The sequence below is a fragment of the Sinohyriopsis cumingii genome, chromosome 11 (genome assembly GCF_028554795.1).
Source record: "Sinohyriopsis cumingii isolate HCF-2022 chromosome 11, ASM2855479v2, whole genome shotgun sequence".
NCBI classification, from domain to species: Eukaryota; Metazoa; Mollusca; class Bivalvia; order Unionida; family Unionidae; genus Sinohyriopsis; species Sinohyriopsis cumingii.
The window spans coordinates 67,903,526-67,931,297 of record NC_142971.1 but is presented as its reverse complement, the minus strand read 5'-3'; the positions used below and the strand labels follow the sequence as shown (position 1 = coordinate 67,931,297).

Genomic DNA, 27,772 nt, shown 5'->3' with positions numbered 1-27,772 from the left:
TTTCTTTTCTTTCTTTCTTTAAATATTGTAATATAGGGAAATATGAAATTTAACCAAAAGAAGGTCTGTCACATATATTTCAGATGAAAACTGAATAGCTAAATGAAAAATTGAAAATCTAAGTGAAGTTTGATCACATGGTTATGCTGTCTTGTGATGGATTTCTATATCTTAAACATTTACTAGCAAATGTTAGGAAAACTTATGTACTGACTTTTGTCAGTTTGTCTGAGTCCTAAAGTAATTGAGCTATGCATCTGACAGATCTTTTTGTTACTTGCTTCAGTCATTGAGTGTGGCAGTTTACACATTTATCTCTCCCTGTATTCATTGTAGAGCAGAAATGAGTAAAATGGGTTGCGGTACCTCGAAGCAAGGAAAAAGCAATGAAAAGGTATGTAAATCATATTATGAATAAAATTTTGTGTATTATATGCACCCAGTTGTACCCAGAAAAAGTCAGTTAAAGATATTTTGATGGATATTTAAGATGTGGATGAACTGGTATAAGTGTTAATAAAACTATGAATATCTTCAAAGGCAAATTCCAAGTAATTCTAATATATATATATATATATATATATATATATATATATATATATATATATATATATATATATATATATTGAGCCAAATGACAGAATACAGATCTTTTCGATCTTTTGAAAGAAAGGGGAGTTGCTTTGAAAGTATGATGCTGCTAATTTGCTAATTTTATATTACTTTCTAGTACTCTTGAGAGGCCTTTCTTGATTTCTGCTAAAGTACTTGCATTATTACTTGTGTGTGCACATCTTGTAATGAAATGAGTGAACTACTTTTCTATGATACTGTAATATTATAAATTTTACAATTCTATGGTCTTCAACTAAGTAGCAGATACAAGCTCTACCAATAAGTTTTGTAAAACTTAGCAAATAATTTAATTCTCTAAATTATAAAATGAAAATTTAGGAGGAACTTACAGTATTGTGAATTCAATCCCAAATAATCTTCTAAATTATATCACAAGTCCAAAAGAATAGAGTGTTCAGAATGAATTCCAGGTCTTGAAAGTGTTGATGTACCAATAGCATTGAATATGCTGAAGTGCTAACCATTTTGTTTGTGTCAATCATTGTGTCATTGTCCTGAATATTTTTGAGTGAATTATCCCAGAATATTGTTTAGACCAAGTGATCATATAAGCACTTTGAAATTCCTATAATTAATTTAAATGATTCCTATCGAATTAAATCTAAACAAAAGATTAAATACTTCTGCAGGCTGATCATAAAATAGGAACAGGAATGAAAATTTTTTCACTTCTTCCTCCTTATATAAATCCCTATAAATCTCTGTCGCAATACATTCCAACTTTATCTATGTTCTAATACACCTGCAGCCCACCTGACTTATGTCACAATTTCAACCCCACCTGACTTATGTCACAGTACAACCCCACCTGACTTATGTTGCAGTACTCAGTCATACCAATGGAAAATTTCCTCAAATCTGTAAATAGATTCATTATCAAGATTGGATTGAGTACTTAACTCCTTGTTTAGGAATGATCGTTACAATGTACAACCATGGAAAAAAGTTAAACATACAATATAGATATACATAACAATAATCTGGCAGGATACCAATGGTAGAAATAACAGTGATGAGGTGAATGGTTCCCAGCATGAAAAAATGGACATATCTGAAGATGTTTCTTTGTTACCAAACACAGGGTCAATACCAGAGGTATGTGAACTTCATAATGTTTCTTTTAGGCTACTTTTGGATTGCTTTTTTGTCATTGTATTTTTTTATATTAATCAATGTTCTTTATAATCCCCACTCTTCTAATTCTTTCTTTCAGATGACAATTATGGCACATTTAATGTTCAATTAACTGAATCATGATTTCCATTGTTTTCTCAGTGAAGCAGATATATTATCCCTGCATGTTTGTATACAGCAAAAATATTGTTGCCCCTGTGTGCCAGTTTGTCCATCCATGAAAAGCTTCTTTCAAACTGCTTGAAGGATTTTATTTTAAATTTGGTAGGCTAGATATATGGTTGATGTATATTGTCAGTAAGGTTATCTTTTGTTTATAAAGTATCAAAAAGGGATATTTTGAGAATTCATCTTGTCAAAGATTGTCCTCATAAATTTCTTGAAGTATTTTATTGTTCCTGTACTTTAATGAAAAGCCAGGATATTGTCTTTACATGTTAGCATCAGTCTGACAGTTTTTCTCCTCCCACACCACATGGATGGTTTTAATAAGCTGTGTATATAAAATATCTCGTGATATGGAAGGGCCATAATGGTTTCCATGTTCCTGGTCCATTTCTGGATATTTGTTTTGAAAATTTGCCCAAAAGAGGTATTTTTGCAAAATCACTTTGTTATTACTTTTCTCCCTTAATGCATTTTTCTTGAATTTCTCTTTACATGTAATGGAATGCTATGTATATGGATGGTTTAGATGCACAAAAAGATTGTGCATATTTTCATCTGGCCTTTATTGTATTCACTTTTTAAACAATTTGGAAAAAAGAGGGTATTTTGAGAATCACTACTATTCCCACACTGCTTCTAGGATTTTGTAGAAACTTGTAGGCTAGATATATTTTTAATGTAAAGGCACACTTTTTTTCTTTTTCTGGTTCATCTGTGAGAACATTTCATGAAGAATTATCATAAGTAGGGGTATTCTGGAACTTAAGATATTTGTTTCTTGTTCCCTTATCACTGCATGTATAATGTTATTAAGAAAACTTTGTACACTATGTTTGTGGTTGGCATAAAAATATGCAATAAATGTTTACTTTTTTGCTCTGATTCATTGTTGAGAAATTGTGTGACAATACTGTCCAAAATGCAAGGCATGCATTTTGAGAAATGCTTTTATCATTGCTTTTCCTCTCACAACTGGAAGGATTCTGATGGATTGATATGTGGGTTGTGTATATATTCAATAAGCTTTTTACTGCTTTTCCTGTGATATTTCTGGGGAACATTTGTTGAAAACAGGTGGTGTTTGGAGAATTCAGCTCTTTGTTAATTCTACTCCCCCATTGCTCTAAGTATTTTCTTGAAACTTTCCAACCTTGGTGCTTAATGTAGGTGACAAATATGGTTTTGCTTTTTTGATAGGTCCTTTTGTGGGAACTGTGTTGATTCATTATTGTAAAAAGGTAAAGTTGGAGAATACAGTTTGTTATTTAATATCTATGCAGGTGTATGCAGATATTACTGATAGACATAGATGTACAGGGAACTTTCTGATATTTTATTATTTTAAAGGTTTCATGAGAGGAGAATGTATGTTTTCTCCTATGTAAGTAAGACAGCTTTAAGAATACGTTACTGAATTGATCGTGCTTATATTTAGTATTTATGTGTCTTCATACACTTTTTTAAAGACTTGCCATTCATCAGCATGGTCACATGTTTTTATCATTATTACTCTATGTCTTTCTTAACTAACTGGATGAGATGAATAGTTTGACCTTGCATCAATATCCAACATTATTATTATGTTTATGAAATTTTTGGTCGATATTTTATAATTCCATGCACATTATCTCAGTAGATACAATCAAAGAAGAAAGTGGACCTGAAATCTAAATTCATTTATTTTGTTACTTAACAACTGATGCTTCATAACCTCAAAATATAAAACATGTTAATTGCTTAGGATTTCAAGCTATAAAAATGATTGTTTACAAGGTTACTCACATACCTTTACACAGAAAGTTTTCAAAGTCATAAGGGTAATATCAGTTGACCCATTTTGCCTACATTTCAAGGTGAAGTTGGCAGATAGGAGAACATTTTCAAGGTTGAGCAGATTTTCAGGATGAAATGAAGAAATGGCAAAAATATGCACACAAAATGGAAAGGGTATAATTATTCTTTGGAAACCAGCTAAAAATGTTTTGTTGTTGAAATAAATGGAACATATATAATTGATTACTTAAAAAGGTCCAAAAATTGCAAATGATGCAGTTATTCCATTGAAACAATATGAAGATTATTGTTGAAATTGAAATTTGGCTGACAGTACAATTTGTATTTTTACCATTAAAGGAAATATTGGATATTTTTGCTCAGAAATTTAAACAAGTTGACAAATATAGGTCTGGAGAAGAACATTATAAATATTGTCAAAGAAAGTGGGTTTATCAGAATCATTGCTGACATAACACTTCAAGTGGTGTTTATGACACCGTGGTGATTTTAGAGAGCAGAAACAACAAGAATAAGAAATGCAAGTAGTAAATGCATCAGTTCTGCCACATGCAATAAATGCAACAGAAAAAAAAATCATTGGTTAAATGGAACTGCCTACCAGAAAATGCCAATGAGGCTAAGAGCACGTTCATTTGATGACACTCGGCCTTTATCATAATGGTTGAAATTTAAAGGTTAGGGTTATTGCTCATGAAAAAGTTATCTGATAATATAGAAAAAAATTATCTGATAATATAGAAAAACTATAATATGACAAGGTGATCAATGTAGAATCACAAGAAAAAGCAAAATGTGCCTCCTGTATTGAAAAAGGGAACAAAGAAAACTACAACAACTTTCATTTGTATTCCAACCTAGAAGGAAAATTGATGAAATGAACAAGCGAAAGTTTTAAGAATCTCATGAGCAGAAACTTTAGGATTCATTTAGAAGCTCTGAAAATCAATACATATATGATGTAGGAAATGATCAAGATTTTTATAAATTCTTCAACAAGATCAAACAATACATAAAGAAGATAAGTCGATAGATTCTGGTTCTAGTTGCTTTAAGCCCAATATATGCAACCATAATGAAAACAAAAGAGAGACTGAGCTTTAGAAATAGATATCACAGAATTAGGCTTTAAACACAATAAACAGTAATCAGAGCAAAAATTAACTGTGATTTGAATGGAATTGCTTGACAGATTTTGGTCAGGAAATAAGTCAAAATACAAAATATGTCTTTTGGTCAAATAGGATATTTTTAAAGACAGGAATATAATACAAATACTTTCCAAAATGAATAAAAAGCAGGATTTTAGTCTTAGTATTCACAACAACAAAAATTAATATTAGAAATTATGTTGAAATTAACAAAGATATCATCCATAGGGAGCATCTTAACATAACCTTGACACTGATTTCATAGAAGCACAATATCAAACTAGAAGTCATTGATCAACTTGAATATGAATTCAATATATATCTAACTGTCTGATATGAAATTACACAATTCATAAAGGCAGTTACAGTTACAGCAGGATGAAACTACTATCATGTAGACATGATCGCTGTGTTTAATGGAAATAAATAATGGTGTGGATCAATGATTAACAAGTTGGTGTCATCTCAAGGAGGTCTTTAATAAATTGTGAATAATTCAGTGTCCTAGGAGGATTTTATCTTCATATCCAATCCATGCATTGAGACTTTGGGCCTGTAGGATACAAAGGAAGATGTCATACTAAAAATTTTGTCAAGCAAAATGCATATAATTACATAAATTGTAGATGATAAACTTAGAAAAATTAGTCCTTATAAGGTGATATTCAAGAAGGAAGATAAAAAAATTAATGTTATCAGTGGAAAGGACATTGAAACTATTAAATTATGAAACCACGTTTATTCTTTACAATGAATGTTCAGGTGTCCTGTACATGATTCATGTGATCTGAAATATAGATATCTAAAGAATACACAACTTATCCAAAATTTATCAAGTTATGATTCTTGTATGTTTTTCAAGACATTCTTGAAAAATAACAATAATAATAATAATAATAAAGACTTTATTTAGAGAAGGTAACTTAATTAATTACAGAACTAATCTACCTTGAGGCATTCTATCTGTTATGTACAATATTTACAGTATATATAACATGATGTGGAGAATCCCAGGCTTGACACTAAATAATTAAGTAATTTTAAAATTCAAAGTATCAAGCCTGGAACACATGCACAGGCATCTGTGAAAACATAAAAATATATAAAACATAAGATGTCATCCTGCATTGAAAAATTCAACTATGAAAATGATGCAAAATTACAGAGAAGAAGGCGTTATTTTTTTACTAATCTCATAAGAACTGTTCAATTTTCTAAAGATTTCATCCATTTGAGACATTGATTATGAAAAGAAGAAATGCTAGGAGCCTGCCAACTGATTAAGAATTAAAAACAATACCAAATTATGATAAAATATTTTGTTATAGTCCATAGATTTCAAATGTAGGGCAAAAAAAGTTTTAAAGAGGACAATCAGATTCCTAAATAGTTTAAGGTTCATGGAAAATCATTAGAACAACCTTCCAACAATGTCAATAATGAAATGTTCATGGTTCTAACAGTCTTGTCAGAAGGTGCCAGGCTGTATACATTCCTACCAAGAAGTTATGAAATACAACCTAATACATTAGGAAAATGATGACAATTATGAGGCAGTTTTATTAGATATAGATTTATAGATATCAACACTGCCACATGATTGTTTCAAGGCCTGCATATTGTTTCAAGGCCTGCATATTAGTGCATGGAAAAACAATTCCACAACAATATGATCTTCCTCCATCAGAGGGTCAATAGTTAGTGAGAAAAGGTTGACAAAATCAACAGTACCTAAGTTATTGCCCATATTAAAAAATTAAAATGGCCTTTCATTCATGATCTAAAGTTCTGTGTTTGTAACTAAAAAAGCTACTTTATTACTATAATAAGGTTCAGTTTAGAAATTAAATGTTCAAAAATGCAGGAATACACTGTCAGCATGTGATTGGTGAACAGATGGCACATCTCTATATTGGAACAGAATATTAGTCTCCTGGTAAAGTAGTATGCATAATTTGTTAGCAGTATCTATCAAAATTACATTGTAATGTGTTAGAAGTCATTTTCTGCTTTATATATTGTTTTACATAAAGGTTTTCTATTTAAGAATAATGACAGTATGGTCAGAAAATTGCCTATATTGGATTTTGTCAAATATAATAAAAAGATTTCTCTATATGCTGTAAGCAACACCACATATCTTGTGAGGATCTTTCAATTACATGATTTAAATGTAAGTGAAATGTATGCTTGGTTTAACTTTTCAGTCGTCCTATAGGAGATATCAGAATTCCTTCTGTTTTTAGACTCAGTGTAATAAATACTTTGTTTCCCATTTTGATCGGTTGTTGCATAAGTTCTTTGTGTAGGAGAATATTATACAAGTGTTGAAATCATATGTAAAATACTTTTACAAGACGGGGTCGATTATAATTAGATTACCATATTTGATCTTCACAAATTGTACTAATTTAATGTTATTTATCTTTATCATTTTGGAAATTGGACTGTGATATGTTATCCTTTTTGTTCTGTCCATAATATTGTTGAATCGTATATTTATCCATAAATGGTATGTGTGATTATTTCCCAAAAGCGGCTGTTGTCCTTTATTGAAAACTGAAACTGTTAACCTGGCTGAGAAAATAGTCTTAGACCCATAGCTCACATGACAATTATTAAAAAAATATTTAAAGTATTAAACCACAAAAAGATCATATGATTTGGTAATCAGTTTACTTTGAAGAGTCTATATTCAGACATGTGTCTTTATGCTTTTACAGAAACTGTCAGCTTTTATTTACACCTTAAAAGCTTTACTTTTGTGTGTCTTTTTTATACGCTATTAGGCCATCATTGGATGCCTAGGAACTTTTGAAATGTTAGCTGTCAATCAGATAACCATCTATATAGTTCATACACTTGTTAACTAGTTTTAGAAAACAGTTGAACTATGTACTTCGGTTTAGTGCAGGATCCAGTTTCTCCGACTAACATAATGAGGCGAGGCAGCATTTTGTTCTCATTCCTTTCGTAAAATATGCATCTACCATTTAAATAGTAAGTTAAGCCAATGCCAGGTACATTAATTATTTGACATGTTCAATTTTGCTGATGTAATAATAATAATAATAATAATAATGCTTTATTTATAGAGGGTAACTCATTACAAGGGCTATTCTCCCCTGAGGCCCTCTAAGGAGAGTATAGCAATGCACAATATATGAAGATTGCAATAATTACTGTTTATTTTAACATGTTTAGTATTAAAATACTAAATTCCATTATCTTTTAGAAGCACATACATGTTCATAATATCTTTTCTTAAATACTCAGATATCTTCAGCAGATTTTACTTGTAGTGGAAGCTTGTTCCATATAACTGTACCAGAGTATTGGAAGCTCATTTTAAATTGTTCTGTTCTTGGTTTTGGTGGCAGAAGGTTTCCATGTGATATTGATCTCAACTGGTATTGTGTTGAAAAAAGCCTGAATAAGTCCTGAAGATACTCTGGTGCAGTTCCATGTAAACATTTATATAAAAGAACTGCCTTGTGAAAATCTGTCCTGTCATATTTTGTGAACCATTTGAGTTCTGTAAATAATGCTTTTGAGGGATGATCAATAGATGCATTTAAAATTACACATGCTGCTCGTTTCTAAAGTTTATAAATCCTGTCAAGCTCAGATTTAGCACAGTTTCCCCATACCTTTGAACAATAATCCATTGTTAGAAGAATATATGACTTGTAGTATAGATTTAGAGTTTCCATAGGTAAATATTTCTTGATTCTGCTGAGTAGGGCAATTTTGGATGAAAGTTTTTTACAAAGATTACCATTTTGGTCATTCCATAATAAATTATTATCTGCGGTCACACCTACAAGCTTTTCATGTTTGACATTTTCTGATGGCTGATTATTTATTGCAAGAGATAGCTCTGGGTTCCCTGATTTGTGTAGCTTTTGTGATGTCCCCAAAATCATAAATTTTGTTTTACCTTCATTAATTACCATCCTGTTTTGTTGTGCCCAGTTTTGGACTCTAATAAGGTCTGAGTTTCATCTCATTTGGATAACTTCAGTATCAGAACTAGATGTATGCAAGGTTACATTGTCTGCAAACAAATCTGTGTTTGTGGATTCCTTATTTAATGGCAGATCATGGATATAGATAAGGAAGAGGAGAGGACCCAAAACTAAGCCTTGAGGGACCCATGAATGAATTGTGCGAGTTTGAGAGCTAATATTGCCAATGCTTACTTGTTGAGACCTTTGGTTTAGGTATGATCTAAACCAGTTTAAAGAAGGATTGTCGAACCTGTAACAGTTCAACTTTTGCAGCAGAATTTCATGATCAACAAGATCAAAGGCTTTCTTGAAGTCAAGGAAAACAATCCCAGTCATATGTCAATTATCCATTTCTTTCAGCCAAAGATCAATTAATTTGATAAGTTCTGTTTGGCATGAGTGGTACTTTCTAAATCCTAATTGTGCTTTATGAAATAGAGAGTATGTTTTAAAAAATATATAGACCTGAATGGCTACATGCTTTTCAAATAATTTTGACAATACAGGTAGAATTGATATTGGTCTGTAATTCCCTGGATCCTCCTTCTCTCCTTTCTCAAAGACAGGTTTAACCTTTGCATATTTCAGTGTTTCTGGAAAATTACCACTCATTATACTTAAGTTTATGATATGCGTTAGTGACTTTGTTATTACTGGTGCAACAATTTTAAGAATTTGTGGACCAATACCATCCAATCCAGAGGATTATTAATATTCACTTAATTAGCATATCAAAAACATCAGCTTCACTAACATTAGCTATTGAAAAATAATTATCATCAGGAATTTTAGTTTTTATAAAGAACAGAAGAGCATCCAGTTCAATTGGGCTGTTAGTCTGGTTCTGAATACTGTTACTGGAGATGCTTATGAAGAAATTGTTGAATATTTCCACAATGTCTTGTACAGATGTTGCTATATCATCATTTTGCTTAAGTCTAGGGGGAAGACAACTGTTCCTGGGTGGGTTTAGCTCTTTTAGATGCTTCCACAATGTCTTGGTACTCTTACTTTCATCAATAGCCTGTTTATAGTAGTTCTCTTTTGCCTTATCTATCAGGTGCTTAGTTTTATTCCTCCACTTTCTATAGCTTTTCATGTCTTTATAAATATATATATATATATATATATATATATATATATATATATATATATATATATATATATATATATATATAATAATGAGGACTTTGTATAGCACATATTCTTTAGAAGCTTTAAGCGCTTTACAACATTAGACAACACCTGTAAGATCAAAAACATATATAATGGTATGATTACAAAAACAAACACCGTAAAATTAGAAAACATAAAAAACATGCTGAAAATATTAAAGGTAGGAAACATTATTAGGTCTTTAAGTTTGTTCTTGCAGTCGAAATAAGTGAATTTTAAGAGCACTCTTGAATGGGATCACTGTGTCTTTGTGTCTAACTTCAGTGGGCAATTCATTCCATGTTGCTAGGACCTGGTATGCAAAAGAACACTGTCCATACAACTTTGTTTTCATAGTGGGAATAATGAGTATACGATTGTCAGAAGAGGAGTGTAAGTATCTTGCTGGTGCGTACACGTGGGTGAGGTCGAATAGGTATGTTGGACTGGAGTCTGTCAGTGAAACATAGCACAGAGAACAAATTTTATGTTTGATTCTGAATCGAATGGAGAGCCAGTGTAGGGTACAGAGCAGCAGGGAAGTGTGCTCTGATCGCGGTACTCTAAGTATGATCCGAGCAGCTGTGTTTTTAAGTTTCTGGAGTATATATTGAGATGAACCAGACAGAATTGAGTTACTATAGTCCAGTCTTAAAAGTACTAATGAACACACAAGTGTTTTAGTGGCATCAACTGAAAGATATTTGCAAATGGAGCTGATACGTCTCAGCTCAAGATATGCAGCCTTGCATATGTTCATGACATGTTGGTGCAGTTTGAGAGTACTGTCCAGAGTAACACCTAGGTTTCATACTGATTGTGTGAATTTAATGTTGTTGTCGCTGATATTTATTGTTTGAGGTAAAGGAGGTGAATGAGAAAGTCTTTGTGTTGTGATCAGAATGGCCTCAGTTTTATCATCATTCATCTGCAGCTTGTTACATGTCATCCATGATTTAACATCAGAAATGCACCTCTCTACACTTTGGATGGTAGCATCAACTTCAGTTGGGTGGCTAGATTTGTATATTTGGGTGTCATCAGTGTACAATTGGTGAGACACTGGATGATGATCTATGACACTTGAGAGTGGCTGAGTGTACAGAATGAAGAGGACAGGTCCAAGAACAGACCCTTGTGGAACACCACAACATAGATTAACTGGGATGGAGTGTATTACATTTGTGGACACAGTTTGTGTCCTGTTGACCAAGTAGGACTTGAACCACAGTAAGGCTGTATCATGAATGCCAAATACATGCTGGAGACGGTGAAGTAATATATCATGGTCTATTGTGTCAAATGCTGCAGACAAATCAAGGAGGGTGAGGACCGTAATCTTTCTGCAATCCAAAGCAGAGAGAATGTCATTAACTACTTTTAGAAGAGTTGTTTCAGTACTGTGGCAAGGGCAATATGCAGATTGTACATTGCTAAAAAGACTGTTTAAATTCAGATGAGATACAAGCTGGGATAGAACAACCTTTTCTAAGATTTTTTATATGAATGGGAGATTAGAAACTTTGCAGTAGTTCTTTAAATCGTTATGGTCTAGTGTTGGTTTCTTCAGCAGAGGCTTTACAATGTCAGTTTTGAAAAATGATGAGAATTCCCATGATGAGAGAGAGGTGTTAATAACATCAATTAGTGAAGGCAATACTGGATCTAAGCGCTCAAGCAGCAGTGATGTTGGAATTGGATCAAGTTCACATGACTTTGGTGCACTCTTCATCAGGATTGTATGTACGAAATCCATAGAGACAGGTTCAAATGCTGCTAATGGCTGCCCTGCAAATTCTGTATCCCATCTGTATGATGACGATGAATCAGTTGAAATTGTGGTGTCAAGCTTATCTCTAATGGTTTGTACTTTGTCATGGAAAAAATTTGCAAACATGTCCAGAAGTTCGACTGGAGAGAAGGTAGTTGGAAGTGGTGTACATTTGTTCCTTGACATAGCTTGTTAGTAATCTTGAAGAGCTCTTTGCAGCTGGAACTTTCCATGATCTTAGTAGTGTAGTGGGCGGATTTCGCTGCATGGACTATATTTGTGACATTCTTTTTAGTGGCTTCATAGATTTGCTTATGAACAGTGAATCTGGTGGAAAGCCAAAGTCTCTCAGCTTTACAGCGGTCTCTTTTAACAGTGCAAAGCTAGTCCCTAACACTGTTATACCATGGAGAACACTTTTGAATTGATACTCTGCACTTGGTAGCTGGGGCATGTTTGTCGAGCAATGAAGCAGGCAGTTATCGAGTTGTTCTGCTGACTAGGAGGTAAGCAAGTTGTTAGGTTTGCTTGGACGTCATGCATTAGTTTGGTTCTATTTATCATATGGAGGTTTCTCTTAGTAGCAGATAAAGGTGGAGGGCTAGGAACTGATACGTCAAGATGGCATATAATGCAGAGGTAGTCTGATACAAGTTCATGGGATACCAGGGAGGATGGTAGAATGTTATCATCATGTCTATGAAAAATCCAGTCTAAAATGTGACCATGTTTATGGGTGGGTTGGTTAACTGACTGAGGTTGAAAACATTTCTGGAATCTAGGAGTTTTGATGTGTTTGGGTTTCCAGGCCCGTCATAGTGAAAGTTGAAATCTCCAAGAATAATCAGGTTGCCACCTATCAAATTTCCATATTCCAGGAGATTCGAAAACTGCTCCGAAGAGAGATTCAGTCAGCGTGTTTTTTCTACTAGGAGGAGGGCAGTATAGGCAGAAAAAATGGACCGACCTTTGCTCCAGTGTAGTTAATATTAATATTGTAATACAGTGTATCAACATCAGCACTTGGGAATATCAGTCATTTGTGTTTCATCCTTTATCCCAGAACACCGCCTGATGGCAGGATAGTATTGTTGATCACTTTGTTGATCATTCCAGTTATCTCTAAAGCACTGAATATGTTCCAGACCTATCGAGTAGGAAACTTTCTACTTTCCAACTTTCCATGTCTCTGCCAGCTCTGCATACTTATATTAACTTTCAGCACTACTGATGGCATGCAATCCTTGCATTGTGGCAATCTTGCTAGGTTCAATGACTTCTTAGGTCACAAAGTTGGAGCCCTTGTATAATTCTGGATATCATCAGATAAAATGCACACACAGAAACTGTGTCATTGCTGTTTCTGTGTGCTTATTCATGTCATGCAGTGTATCATCCTCAGCTTGTTAAGGATAGCCATTATACTACTCATCATTTGACAGTGTAACTTTGCTGCATCAGCTGCTAGCATTGACCTTGGTACAGTTGATAGCTCTTTATCACTACATTTTCCTTTAAGTTGATTTCAGACATCCGCATGTGTGCAAAAAGATTTGACTTCCATCAGCTCAGGGGCTGTTCATTCTCAGTTGCTTCCCTATGCATAGATAAACTTGTCTTGAACAAAGAAGCACTTGGTGAATGCCTTCAGATATACTTTACAGTCACCTGTTTCGACAGACTTGATGAAAGGTATGATCTCCATGACCATCCCCGTATACTGATGAATCTCAACTGGTCATGGCTGGCTGCCATTCTAAAAATTAAATAGAGCCAAATCTTCCATTACTTTCCAGAACTTTATGGGTTGCACCATTTATAAGAGTTCTTGTAGTATCTCATTACTGCTATCATCTGCACATGATTGATCAAGACCGTTCAAGATTTTAAGCTAGCAGATCCTGTTTCCTAGTACAGCAATAACCAGACCTGTATGGTGACCTTGTTTGCCTCTATTTCCCTCTGTTCTGTTTTACTGTCATGGGTCCATACAGATCGGCCTCAATTCAGCAGAAGTCATTTCTGCTGTTCTCTATTGAAGTTGCAATGCAGCAAAGCCTTCCCATAATTATGTGACGGTCACAAGAGTATCACGTAATATGTGGCTTTGCACTAGCTGGAGATTCTTTGCAGGCTGTAGAGCCTGTTGTGAAATGAGATGACAGTCCTGTGATCAGGGCCCACTACATTTTTGTTGATGCCTTGGGACTGCATGAGCACTATCAGTAGAGTCTGCCACTCATGTGCAGGCGAGGCAATAACTGGTTGAGTGACAATTCATGTGGTATCTTAGCACCTATAATTGAGTGGTCTGCAGGCCATATATGATGTCTAAGAAGGAACTGCATATTCCCTAATCACAGGTACTTACCTCACTCTAACCAGAGTTTGTTCTATAAGTTATGCAACCTCTGAAGGGCAGACATCCAGTGGTGGCTATATGTCTTCTTTCAGACTGAAAGAAATATAGACGTGACTTGGTAGATTGGCTGTTGACTTGGGGCAGTCCAACAGTGCAGTAAGTATGCTTGGCAATTCCTTTCTTGCAGTGCCACAGAGCTGGGTCAGTGAGCTCAAGCTTTGAAACCTCATCTTCAGGCTGACATGCTTGGTAGACAGTCAGGGCAGGATATGTTTCCCATCAGGGGTGTCTTTTACAAAGCTAACATGGGTTGGGGTGAGCATGTAAATGTCATCATTGACCAGTATTCTCTGGACTTCAGTTGTAGCTACAGGCTCGTCCACTGAAATCATAAACCTATGCCATTAATTTTCTTAGCTTTACGAGTGGCTACTTAAAGTGACATGTAAGAGTTCTTTGGCATACATGTTAGTTGCTGGGCTGATTGTAAGCTTCAGTATCTTCTTTTAAAGCGTGCTGTAACAGATGAATTTCATGTTGCAAAGTGAAAGGTGTTAGTTGTGTCACTTACTATTTGTTGTATAGAATTAAGCTGCTTCTTGGTGTAGTAACTAATTAAGGTGGTTGCTATAGTGTTTTATCAAAATATATTCAACTGTGGCTCATTTGGTGACAACAAAAGGCCTTAAAGACAGCAATATTACCACTTATAAAGTACAGTAATATAAATTGTTTCAGCTACAGAAACTTATATAATGTTTTGCATGTTTTGATCTCACATCGTCCTACTCTTTTAGCCTCTCTCTTTTTAATATTCGGAATTCTTGTGAATATTTCCCAGAGTGTATTCCAATTTGAATTCAGCATATAGTTTTCTTCTTTTGTGAACTTAATGTCCCTGATAATCTGTCAATCTTTGAAGTTTCTTCATTTATTTCCTTCAACTGTTTGTTTATTTTACAAGGAATTTATAAGCAAGCATTTAAGGCTTTTTGCAAATTGATCTATGCCATATACCAATAAACCTTTACATGAACTCAAAAATGTGTAAAAGTTTTGTTGAAAGTAACAGTAGTCAAATTTGAGTAGTGAATTCAAAATGAAATGGTAGAACATGGTGGATACTAATGTACAACAAGAGAAATAACTGTTTAATGCTACTTGTGAATATATTGCAAGTTCTGTCTAAAGAAATACATGATAAATTAAAGAGAAGAAAGCAAAGAACGTTTGAATACTGCAAACTTTACATAAACGGACACCATGATGATGAAAATTTCATAATAGTTAAGTGGGGAATAGTTTATACAGTATTTTGCAGCAACAGAATGTCAGGTACAATGTTCAAAATTGTTGATTTCTGCAGTAGTTGTCTAAATTTTAAAAGAACCTGAATTTGTTAATTTTTTTTTTTTTTTACTGAAGTAGGACATTATTTTTTATACTTCTATTGAGAGATCTGACCCAGAACAACATAAATTATTCTTTACTGGACATACACACCATGTTTGCAGGCTTGTAAAGATAGGTCTGATACTGTTAATTTGCAGTGGAAAAGAAAAGCATTATAGGTTTTGATTGATGAGATTTGGATAACATGCTTTAGTATCCTTTATGAATTATTTTGTTACCCAGACAGATACTCCAGTAATGATAACAGTTGTTTGCAGCTGTTGTTGCAAATGGCATGTCTGATATCAAATAGTGTTCAAAAGTTTAATGTTTTTTTTTTTAATGTTTAATGTAGATGTGTCTTTTTGCATTCATTTCTAAATGAAGATTTTGAAACATTTTGCACTATGATTGCCTTTTCTGTGTGCAAAATAGATTTCATCCTGATGCAGCCATACAAATCTCGATCCTTGTCTAAATAGAAGATATGTTACCTGAGTAACTGAAGTTATTCTTATTTCATTGAATGAATTCACCATTTGATAGCATGCATTAAATGTGATGCACATCATAATATAATAAGCAGTGTTTGCTGTACTTAATGCATCTAAGCATATAGTTTTTGAAGATACTTGGTACATTGAACATACTTGGTACATTGAACATACTTGGTACATTGAACATACTTGGTACATTGAACATACTTATATTCCTCTATTTCCAATGCACATAATGGTGATGGTAAAACTATACAGCAAAATAATATAACCATCTTGACATCTGTACATTGACATTTCAACAACCCAATGGTCATGTTTCCATTATCAGCTAACATAAGATGGATTTTGGACTGTTTCAAAATAGATTATCTAGATAATAGTGAAATTAAGCAAAGTCATTATTGATCTTCTTACAATATAAAATTTCATCCTGTTTTATCTTTTACAATAAATATTTTCATTTGTTGAAAATGAATGGTTGGAAAGGTTTGTGCCTGCTTTTATGAGTGAAGCGAAGTTATTATTTTTAAATTGCCAAGGCTAAAGCCATACACAATAGGTAACACTATATGGGTCAAGAAAATGCATCTAGAAAGGTATTTTTGGTGCACACAATTTTGTAACAACTATTAGACAGATTATTGCGTTTGAAAACGATTATTCAAGTATTCGCAAAAATGTGTAGCGTACATTAGCATATCTTTACAAAAGAAAAAGAAAACCCACAAAAATTGTATATTTTGTATATGTGTCTTGCATGCAACTGTCTCTAAAGGTTTTGATTGTTGTCACGATAAATTGTAATGGGATTTACTGAGTATGAAATGGTAATAGATACAATTGATTGATGTTTGTTATGGCATACATTCATAAGAGACAATGTTAGCACTTTTGGTAAATGCATAGATAGCTAGTTACAAATCTGTTAAATGCTGTATGGGATACAGTAGTATGGATTCTGCTTTCTTTAATTTATTATTTTTATTTGAAGAAAGGATAACATCTCACACCAATATTATTTACATTCTCCATCATTGAGTTTTAATTCAGGTGATGTATTTTCAATAGAAGAGTTAAATTTTTCTTATCTTATTGCATGCTGCTGTAATCTTTGCAAGAATGCAGAATGCTTTTTAAAATGCATTAAATGGCATAGAACTCAATTGCAATTATTTGAAACTAATTCGGTTATAGAGTTTCAGAAATGTCAGATTCAAATGTTTTGTGGTCAAACACTGCTAGTAAATTAGAATAGTTCAAGTATTTCATATTGCAATTATACAAGAATGATTCCCTGTCTATAACACGGAAACTAGTAAATCATCAAGACAATTTGGCTGCTTTTAATTCATGTTATGTTATTTGTTTAGGCTCGAATAAACAGTAACATAAGAAAGAGTGAAAACAACAAGCTTTGAGAAATATAACAAATAATTTATTTCCCTGGAAAAATTCTGTAAAAATGAAAATATATGAACTTACGGTTTCCAGAATCAAATCCAAAAAATAATCCATGAATAAAGTTTTAGAAGTCCTATTATTGAAATGTTCTAATGATTCCAAGTTTGAGTCCCAAATCCAAGATGGAAGGCGATGACATATGCTGTAACCTGTACTGTGCTGAAGTCTACAGTTCCTTGCAGAAAAAATAATTAATCCTCCGGTTTTGGAAATTCAAATAAATCTTTTTAGAAGTGTCTTTGTTCAAGAATTCTGTATGAGCACAAAATATTTTTGAAAAACGAGTTAATCTTTTAGAATCCGAAAAATTAAAATAAAACTCAAAACCTCAAAACTTGTCACAACTGAAAAAAACAACTTGACATCAAGTGTTTAAAAGCCTCAAAACTCTCTGAGATCGGGGCCTTGAGTGGTCGAGTGGTCTAAAGCGCTCTCTGTTACGGATCACTGCCATCTCACCTCTGTCTGTGTGGGTTCAAGTCTCGGATTCTGACATGTGGGTATGTGAGAAAGCTTGCCAGTAGCTTCTCGAGGGTCAGTGGTTCTTTCCAGGGATTTCCCGGGTTCTTCCTCCACCATTAATACTGGCCGCCATGTATAGCCTATCATGTGCTGAAAAATGGCATTAAACCCTACAACAACAACAACTCTCTGAGATCTCTCTCTCTCTAAACATCACTGTTAATATTCTGCAATTTTGGAAATGCCTAATTGAAAAATAGAGGATCATGTGATCATGTTTACATAAAAATCACATAGCTCCTGTATACCCTTGATAAGAAAAAATCATTTTACTGCGAGATTAAAAGTTATTTACTTGACCCTCAAGCAAGGCCAGGAACTAAGTCATAAGTAGAAACAAGTGTTTCTATTATTAGGTATTTATGGAATCATTCAGGTCGAACTGAATTTTCTGGAAAAATTGTATATATATATCTGGTGGTTTACCATAATACAGTTTGGTATATAATCTATGCTGACCATTGCGGCAGACAGGTAAGTATGCTGATTATAACAAAATAGTTCCAAACATTTGGCCCTTTTATTAATTTTTTGTTCTTCTTTTTTTGAGAAATTGAATATGAATGTACATGCTGAAAACTTTATACTGTCATCAGGCCATTTAAATTTTTAAGGGAATTCCAGAAGTAATCATTGGTTTATTTAAATATTAATGATGATAAACATAAGCATGCAACAGTTTATATATTTCTAGCTCTATCAGGTGATATTGTTAGGTTATGTTATTTTGAAATAATAAGATTATTGAATATAAAGTCTTATTGAGAATGCCTTTTGTGCATATGTACAATTGTGAGTATGGTCATGTGTGTCACTGTGTCTAACCTGTATTAGTGGTTTTGCAATCAAAGCTTAATCATGAGCAACTAAACTGTTTGCATTGTGAGAAAATAATTAGAATGGCTTGAATAAAATTAATGCAAATACCAAAATCCTTAAATGCAAAACTGTTTCTTTTGGTATCATTTTTATTTTCAGGACCAGAAACAATTTGATCAACAGTCAAGTCAGAGGGAAGAATGTAATGAAGTATTAGAAGCTGTTCTAAATCAGCATGATAATTTTCAAGCTGAAAAGCGGAAACTGTGTGATGAGATTAGTAAATTAGAAGCAGAAAAAGAAAAGCTATGTCAAGAACTATTGCAAGAAAGGAAAATTGCAGCAGAAACCAAGGCTGCATTAGAAAAGGCAAATGAAGTGTAAGTACATGTGGTTTATTTTTAGAAAGATCAAAAAGAATGAATAACATTTCTGAATAATTACAGATCACTGGAATATTTTTAGCAAAGTCCAGTGACTTCATAGTGTGCCATGCCAAATCAAATAAATTACAAGTATTTGTTAATACCAGAATTACTATCAACATTTGCCTGCATTATTTTAATTGTAACCAAGGATGTACTTTGGTGCTGAGACCAAGAAATCTGTGCTTAAGAGACATATCATGATTGTGGAAGCATGGTGTTGTGTGACAACAAGTATAGTAGGAACAAAGTTGGCTACCTCCTGTCCATTATATTGTTTTGATACACAAATTATGGCTGAATGTGGCAGATTGTTATGTCCACCATCTGTTGAACTTAGTGTACACGTTGGTCACACTTCTGTTTGTCAATGGCTGCGACTAATCAGTGAGTAAGAATCAGAGTGAAATGTGTTAATGGTTATAATATTCAGAATACTGACAAAACACAGACTGGATATCAACTTTAAGCAAATTTCTTCATGTTTAAGCCAACTAGTTGTTCATGTATTCTTCTCAGTATATTTTGATATTGTTATACATGTCTGCCTGTCAAGGAATATTACGTATGTAATTCTTAATAAAGTTCTGTGTTCTTTGCAGATTATAACTAGAATTTATGTCGAAATAATTTTTGTCAACTTAAAGTGCTTCTCATTAATGTAGGAGGTCTTGATGCACAACAAAATTTTCCATAAATGTCACTTTTGCATTTATTCTTTCATTGATTTAATTATTTAATTTAAAATCTGATTCCAGAGAAGAGGATTTAACATGAAGGGCTATTGTAATACGTAAACTGCTAATCCACTGGACATTCCGACTTGGCATAGTCGTGATTAGTGCATCCTTTAATTAAAGCTAACCTTAATGCTTTAAAATATTAATTTGGTTGTAAATTTTATCTGTTATTGTTGGTCTTATAAGTTTCATTGTTTGTCCAATTTTTTCATACGCTTGGAAACTCTTCCAGACTGATGTTTACATGGTTAGTTACCATCCACGTAACTGCCTGGTTACATTCTTATATCAAACCTTTATGGGCTCAAAAACAGACTTAATTTATAAAATGAACTGTCCTTCTGACTAGGGCTGAAACGTTTACATGTGTCAATGGCTTAGTTTAGTTTGCTACCTGTAAAAATTTACAGAATTGCTAAGGATGGAAAGGAACAGACTAAGAAACTATCAATTTACCTTATATTACATATTTTAACATTTTTGCATAAGGTGATTGTTTAGTAGGATTTTTATAATAATCCTTTTCTTATAGTATTATCTATTATTTTTACAACTAATATAATATCACTAGGAAAAAAGTTGAAGTTGACAACAATTGGTCTCAGCCATTGTGTGAAACTTGTCAAAAATCCTGCACGCCCACAGGACCAGTAACCTGAAAATACTACTGGTCCTGTCCATAACCAACTGGTGCTGCATTTTGTCATAATGACTCAATGTTAATATCAGGTAAACATGAATATCATCTCTTAGTAATGTTATATATATATATATATTGAAAAATTTAAATAAAGAAAAAACACATAAGATATTTATGTCATATGTCAGATATATTATATTTTATTAAATGCAGCATAAAATGTCCACTGTTTACTGACCAGGACAATAATGCTCACTTATTTAGCTGATTCAGATCAATACATAACTCATGTAGAGGCTGGGTGTCGTAATACAACCACTGATGACCAGTCTGTGCTAAAATCTGAATAAGAATCAGGATCCTCATCCATTGACTTTTATTAATTACATTAATCAGAACTAAACCCAGCCTCCTGAGATGAGTCTGTGGTATCCACTGAACAGCTGCCCATGAAATTAGGTCTCCAGAAAGACAAGTACAGACGTGGAACATGATCAAATGCATCTGCATCAGCAGAATGCTGCTGAACAGTTATAGTTCATTTAGCTTAGCATTCTGGATTTTAACTAAGTGAATTTTTACATCAGCATGTTGAAATGTAGATAAATTTACGTAATTCGAATATCATCTGCCTCATCTGCTTTTCTTTAAACTAATTTAAATTTTACGTTATGTATGTTTATGGTATAATTTGTCTTAAGTGTAGAAAATGTTTATTTACCTGTGGTTCTCAATGGTTCCCATAACTGCTTAGTCCTGTATCAAAAATAACTTCAGGGCCAACATGGCTGATTACATGTACACATACCATTCTTGTTTCAGAATATATCGAACGAGTAATGTTGCCTTGTATGTGGATATATGTGTGCGTCAAAATCGTTTGTAGGTGAAACGAATTTGGTAGCTTTAGTAAGATTATGAGAAGCTTGCATGAAACTTCGTTGAGTGACAGTCTTGGATATCATTCGCAATGGTGGACTGAACGAGCTATAACAGCATTAATGTGGTCTTAGCATGCATCCTGTTCCCATATTCGAAGCAAAATTTGTAACCACACTATCATCTTTTTCATTATATTCTTTTTGAATGCATCTTTTTTTCCTTGGCTGTGTTTGATTTTTAGCATCTGGTATTATCCATGCATCCAAACACCTCATCATGGTGATATTAGAAATGGGAAGTGTCGTGTCACCTAACATCGCGTATATGCAGAAGAGTTTTTGTTTTTGTTACAATCATCTGGAGATTGCTGATTCAGTGAGAGTTATTTATTTATTAGTCATTAGAAACAATTCACCATTATTTACATTTTACTTGGTTTTGATGCTTCTTTTAATATAAAAAAGGAGAAAATTTCATTAAATCTACTTGATATGCCGAAATATGGACTTGCTACTCATTTTTTCCCCAATCTGAAGTGAAATAGGTTGGCATCCGACTGGCAGGCAAGTGACAATTTTGCATGCTGGTTAATAATAATAATAATAATAATAATAATGACCTTATTTAAAGAGGGTAACACAATTAGCTAAAAACTAATCTACCTTGAGGCCCTCATACAAAGGAATTTATTTATTTAAGCTGCATCTCTGAAGCCACTGGATATATTGGGTTTGGAAGAAGGAAATAGAGTGGGCATTTCTAATCTCAGCTGGAATACTATTCCAGAGCAGAGTTCCAGAGTATTGGAAACTTTTTTTAAATAACTCCTTATTTGGTTTGGGAATTTTATACTGTTTGGTAGACATGGATCGCAGGTGGGGAGTATTACCAGGTAGCCTATACTGGAATAGTGATTGTAAATATTCAGGAGCACTATTCTGAGATATCCTGTACATTAATTTGGCTTTTCTCAAACAGATTCGGTCTTTAATAGGTAATATTTTTAACCTACCAGCTAAACTTTCCTTGCTTTCTTTCTGGATTGATATTAGCCCAAATGCTCTTTTTTGAAGATGTGCCAGCTTTGCTATGTTTTTATCATTTGAATTACCCCATACTGTACTACAGTACAGTGAACATTAGATGACATTAAACATTGGTTCATTTACTGATAATGCTGGCAAAATTTCTTTGAACTACAGTATTTACCTTTAAATCTTTGAATAGTAACATTTTATTTTAAAGAAATATTGTTTCAAGTTTATAAGCCAATGCATGCTTTATTAGTCATTGTACAAAATCATCCCATGTGCATGGCCAGGCAGTCACTTGGTTCCCTTATAGAGTTTTTACATCATGTATGAATATGCTGCTACACTAGAAAACAATATCTTGACAGTCCTAGGTATATTTTACTGAAACTCATGTATTAAAATCTTAGAAAAGTTTGTTCTATCCCAGCTTGTATCTCACCTGAATTCAAACAGTCTTTTTATCAATGTACAATCTGCATATTGCCCTTGCCACATTACTGAAACTTCTCTTCTAAAAGCAGTTAATGACATTCTCTCTGCATTGGATAGCGGAAAGATTACAGTCCTCACCCTCCTTGATTTGTCTGCAGCATTTGACACAATAGACCATGATATATTACTTCACCGTCTCCAGCATGTATTTGGCATTCATGATACAGCCTTACTGGGTTCAAGTCCTACTTGGTCAACAGGACACAAATTGTATCTGCAAATGTAATACACTCCATCCCAGTTGATCTAATGTGGTGTTCCACAGGGGTTTGTTCTTGGACCTGTTCTCTTCATTCTGTACACTCAGTCGCTCTCAAGTGTCATAGATCATCATCCAGTGTCTCACCAATTGTACGCCGATGACACCCAAATATACAAATCTAGCCACCCAACTGAAGTTGATGCTACCATCCAAGGTGTAGAGAGGTGCATTTCTGATGTGAAATCATGGATGACATGTAACAAGCTGCAGATGAATGATGATAAAACTGAGGCCGTTCTGATCACAACACAAAGACTTTCTCATTCACATCCTTTACCTCAAACAATAAATATCAGCAACACCAACATTAAATTCACACAATCAGTATGAAACCTAGGTGTTACTCTGGACAGTACTCTCATATTGCACCAACATGTCATGAACATATGCAAGGCTGCATATCTTGAGCTGAGACGCATCAGCTTTATTCGTAAATATCTTTCAGTTGATGCCACTAAAATACTTGTGTGTTCATTAGTACTTTCAAGACTGGACTATTGTAACTCAGTTCTGTCTGGTTCATCTCAATATCTGCTCCAGAAACTTCAGAAAGTTCAAAACACAGCTGCTCGGATCATACTTAGAGTACCATGATCTGAGCACACCTCCCCACTGCTCTGTACCCTACACTGGCTATCCATTCAATCCAGAATCAAACACAAAATTTGTTCTCTGTGTTACGTTTCACTGTCGGACTCTAGTCCAACATACCTATCTGACCTCACCCATGTGTACACACCAGCAAGATACTTACTCTCCTCTTCTGACAATCGTATACTCATTGTTCCCACTATGAAAACAAAGTCATATGGACAGCGTTCTTTTGCATACCAGGGCCCAGCAACGTGGAATGAATTGCCCACTGAACTTAGACATAAAGACACTGTGATCCCATTCAAGAGTGCTAGCAAAACTCACTTATTTCGACTGCAAGAACAAACTTAAAGACCTAATAATGTTTCCTACCTTAAATATTCTCAGCATGTTTTTTAATGTTTTCTAATTTCATGGTGTTTGTTTTTGTAATCATATCATTATATGTTTTTTATCTTATAGGTGTTGTCTAATGTTGTAAAGTGCTTAGAGCTTCTAACGATTAGGCACTATACAAAGTCCTCATTATTATTATTTTCAACAAAGATGTGTCTTAAAATTTAGAAACTGAATCCTGTCATAATATGAGGTAAAGAAAATACAGCAAATGCAGCAATAGCATGCAAATTAAGTAAACCTAACATGTATAGTTTGGAAGAAATTGATTTTCTGATAATTTGGAATAAACATCATTTCGTGATTGTAAGCTGCATCTAAGTTAACTTTATGGATTTTATGAAACATTTCAGCAAAACTTACTACATTTTATTCCGATCAATCAAAAGGCTGTATTTTTTTATTTCTGAGCTAGCCTGAAGGAACATTTCTTACTCAGACTTTTGTCTCATAAGTTCAATTTGTTTTGTTTGTTAGTTTTCTCTCCATGACGATATGTTATATATATCTGTATTAAGTACTTGACCTTGTCCAAAATCAAGTTCATGTTGTGAATTGGTTTTGGAGATGACATAATTCATAGCTAATACTTTTTCCTATGATTGTGGATTAAGTATTCAGATTTTATTAATGTAAACATGTTTATTTCAATGTGATTCTAAAACATTGGAATCCCCCCATTAAATAAACTAGTGTACCTGATGTTTACCACATTCTTTATTATAATTTTAGTAACAGATTTTGTGTTTTTGTCAACCCAGAATGATTAAGAATGGACAAATTCACATATTATTTTTAGAAAATGCTAATTGCGACCTAGGTCAAGTAGAGGGCTTTATAATCTTGTTTACTTGCAAAATTACTCATTCCTGCAGTAGCATCTGAAGCAGAAATCAATTGTATCAGTGTGTTTAGTATTTGATTGGGTGTAATTATTTATTCAAATTATTATTCTCTGGAATAACAAAGTGCTCATTAATATTCTTGGATAGAAATTTTAACTTGGAGTTATAGTGAATTCAGACAAGGACAGATTATATTATTGTGATTTATCAAAAGACTGTTGGTACACCTCCATGTCACAGGCCAATACAGGCATTTCAACACATTCAACATTGGATCTTATTAGGAATACCACTGGAATTTAATTAGAACTTTATTCATTAGAACTGGCGACATAACTTTTTTGACTATTTAGGAATTAATTCACAATATTGTAAGTTCTTTTTAAATTTTCACTTTTATTATAGGGACATAAATTATTTGTTGAATTTTACAAAACTTGTTGGTTTTTACTCTTTTCTGTTACTTGATTTAAGACCAGAGAGGCATAACAATTGATTGAAGTTTTATGACCTGGTCACTGATTTCCCAGACATCATCTAATCAGACATTGAAGGTTTGAGAAAAAGAATGTTTTCATAAACTTCAGTATTGATTTCTTTTTAAATTACTTTGTGTACATTTGATTATATGATAATATTTCACAGTAGTCTATGAGTGTTGCCCAATGAAAATGAATATGAAGAAATGTTGCCATATCAGTTATATGACCATAAAAACCATAATAACAAAACAAAACAAAAACATTTGCTTGGTTGAGATTTGTGTGAAAGATTTAGGTCTTTGGCTGATGAGGAAGCTCAGTTTTAATTTCCTTGTCAAGGGATGCATGTGGATGTTGTTTGTGTTAAAGTCCACTTAAGAATCCATTACATTTATCATTCTTGCATGCATTTTTATGTATTACCTTTTGTAAGGTGTAGATTTGAATACTGTTGTAAAATTGTAAATTGTGTTTTCACATCAGTCTGTTTTGACACAATGAACTGAAGCAGTTCAGTAAATGTTTTGAATATTATGTGCATTAAATCAATTTTAACTTTTACTAAATGTGCTATGAGCATACTGGCAACCATTTTAATTAATCACCCATAGGTAGTAGGAGAAATATTATTGATTTGAATTTCTTTCTAAATGTACATAATTGTTTGCCTCTCCTTATTTAGTATTATTTAGCTCCACATTGAGTGAGAGAGTGTTGCTGATGGTTGACCTCAGGTAAGTAAAGTTGTTGACTGCTTCCAGGATGACACCATCAGTTTTGATGGATGAGGTAGTGACGCCATCTTGTGCACTGATGTTTGTCTTTTTCAGGCTGATGGTGAGCCTGAACTGCTCGCAGGCATCAGCGAAATGGGCTCCCAGTCTCTGGAGGGCAACCTCATTGTGGGTCACAAGAGCTGCATCAGCAAAGAGCATCTCCCTGATGAGCAGCGACCTCACTTTGGTCTTCAAGCGCAGTCATGCCAGGTTGAACAGCCTCTTGTCAGACCTGGTGTGCAGATATACACCATCAGTGGACGAGTCAAAGGCATAGGACAGGAGCAGGGAGAAGAAGATCCTGAAAAAGGTTGTCATCAGCACGCAGCTGTGCTTCATGCCACTGTTGGTGGGAAAGGAGTCTGAGAAGGATCCCACATACAGAACTGTTCCCTTCATATCAGCATGGAAAGAGATTATCATGCTGCGGAGATTTGGGGGGCAGCCAGTCTTCCTGAGAAGTTCAAATAGGCCCTCACAGACCAGGTCAAAGGCCTTGGTGAGGTCGATGAACATCATGTAGAGTGGATGACCTTGCTGTCTGCTCTTCTCTTGTCTTTTGTTGACCTGCCTGCTCTGAAGCTAGACTGGGATTCCAGGCACACAAGGTCTGCTAGCAGCTGCAGCCTGTTGAGGAGGATGTGGATGTAGACTTTGCCAGTGATGCTTATGGGTGAGATCCATCTGTAATTGTTACAGTCACTGTGGTCACCCTTGTTTTTGTAAAGGGTCACAATGGTGGCGTCACGCAAGTCTTGAGGGACTGCTCCTTCATCCCAGCAGAGGCAGAGTAGCTCATGCAGCAGCTGAAGCAATGTTGGTTTCCCATGTTGGATAGCTTCTGTCAGGATGCTGTTGCTACCTGATGCTTTATCATTTGGGAGGGAGTTGATGGCTTTGATGAGCTCCTCTACGGTGGACACTTTGTCAAGCTCCTCCATGGTGGGCAGTTTCTATATGCTGGTAATGGCCACATCAGTGACTGACATTTATTGGTAGTACAGCTCTGAGTAGTGCTCCACCCATCTGGCCATCTGTTGCTCATGCTCTGTGATCTTATCTCCTATCACTTGGCTGTTGCATCGTGGTCTGGGAGGCCCTGGAGAGCCAGGTCCTTTGTGGACACATACTCACCTGCCTTGGAGGGGACCAACATCTGCTCAGTGTTGATGCAAGATCAACCTTTTGGTTTGAAGTGGTGTAGTGTGTGTGGCTGTAGGCGCACCCTGCTGCTCACGAGGGAATGGTTAGAGTTGCAGTCTGCACTATGGTAGCTTCTGCTGGAGAGGATGCTGTTCAGGGCAGAGCACATGCTGATGACCAAGTTGA

At 34.2% G+C, this 27,772-nt stretch overlaps 1 protein-coding gene across 2 annotated transcripts in view; it reads left to right on the top strand.

Annotated features, from left to right (window-relative positions):
- Positions 1-27,772, top strand: part of LOC149788623 (uncharacterized) — a 71,171-nt gene that overhangs the window by 27,898 nt on the left and 15,501 nt on the right. Inside the window, exons 2-4 of one of the 2 annotated variants that reach the window (XM_089974702.1) lie at positions 337-394; positions 1,624-1,731; positions 19,035-19,255. In XM_089974702.1, coding sequence (XP_089830828.1) covers positions 344-394; positions 1,624-1,731; positions 19,035-19,255 — 380 coding nt within the window. In that variant the 5' untranslated portion in view covers positions 337-343. The remainder of the gene's footprint in view (positions 1-336; positions 395-1,623; positions 1,732-19,034; positions 19,256-27,772) is intronic. The other variant, XM_089974703.1, reaches the window with a different exon arrangement.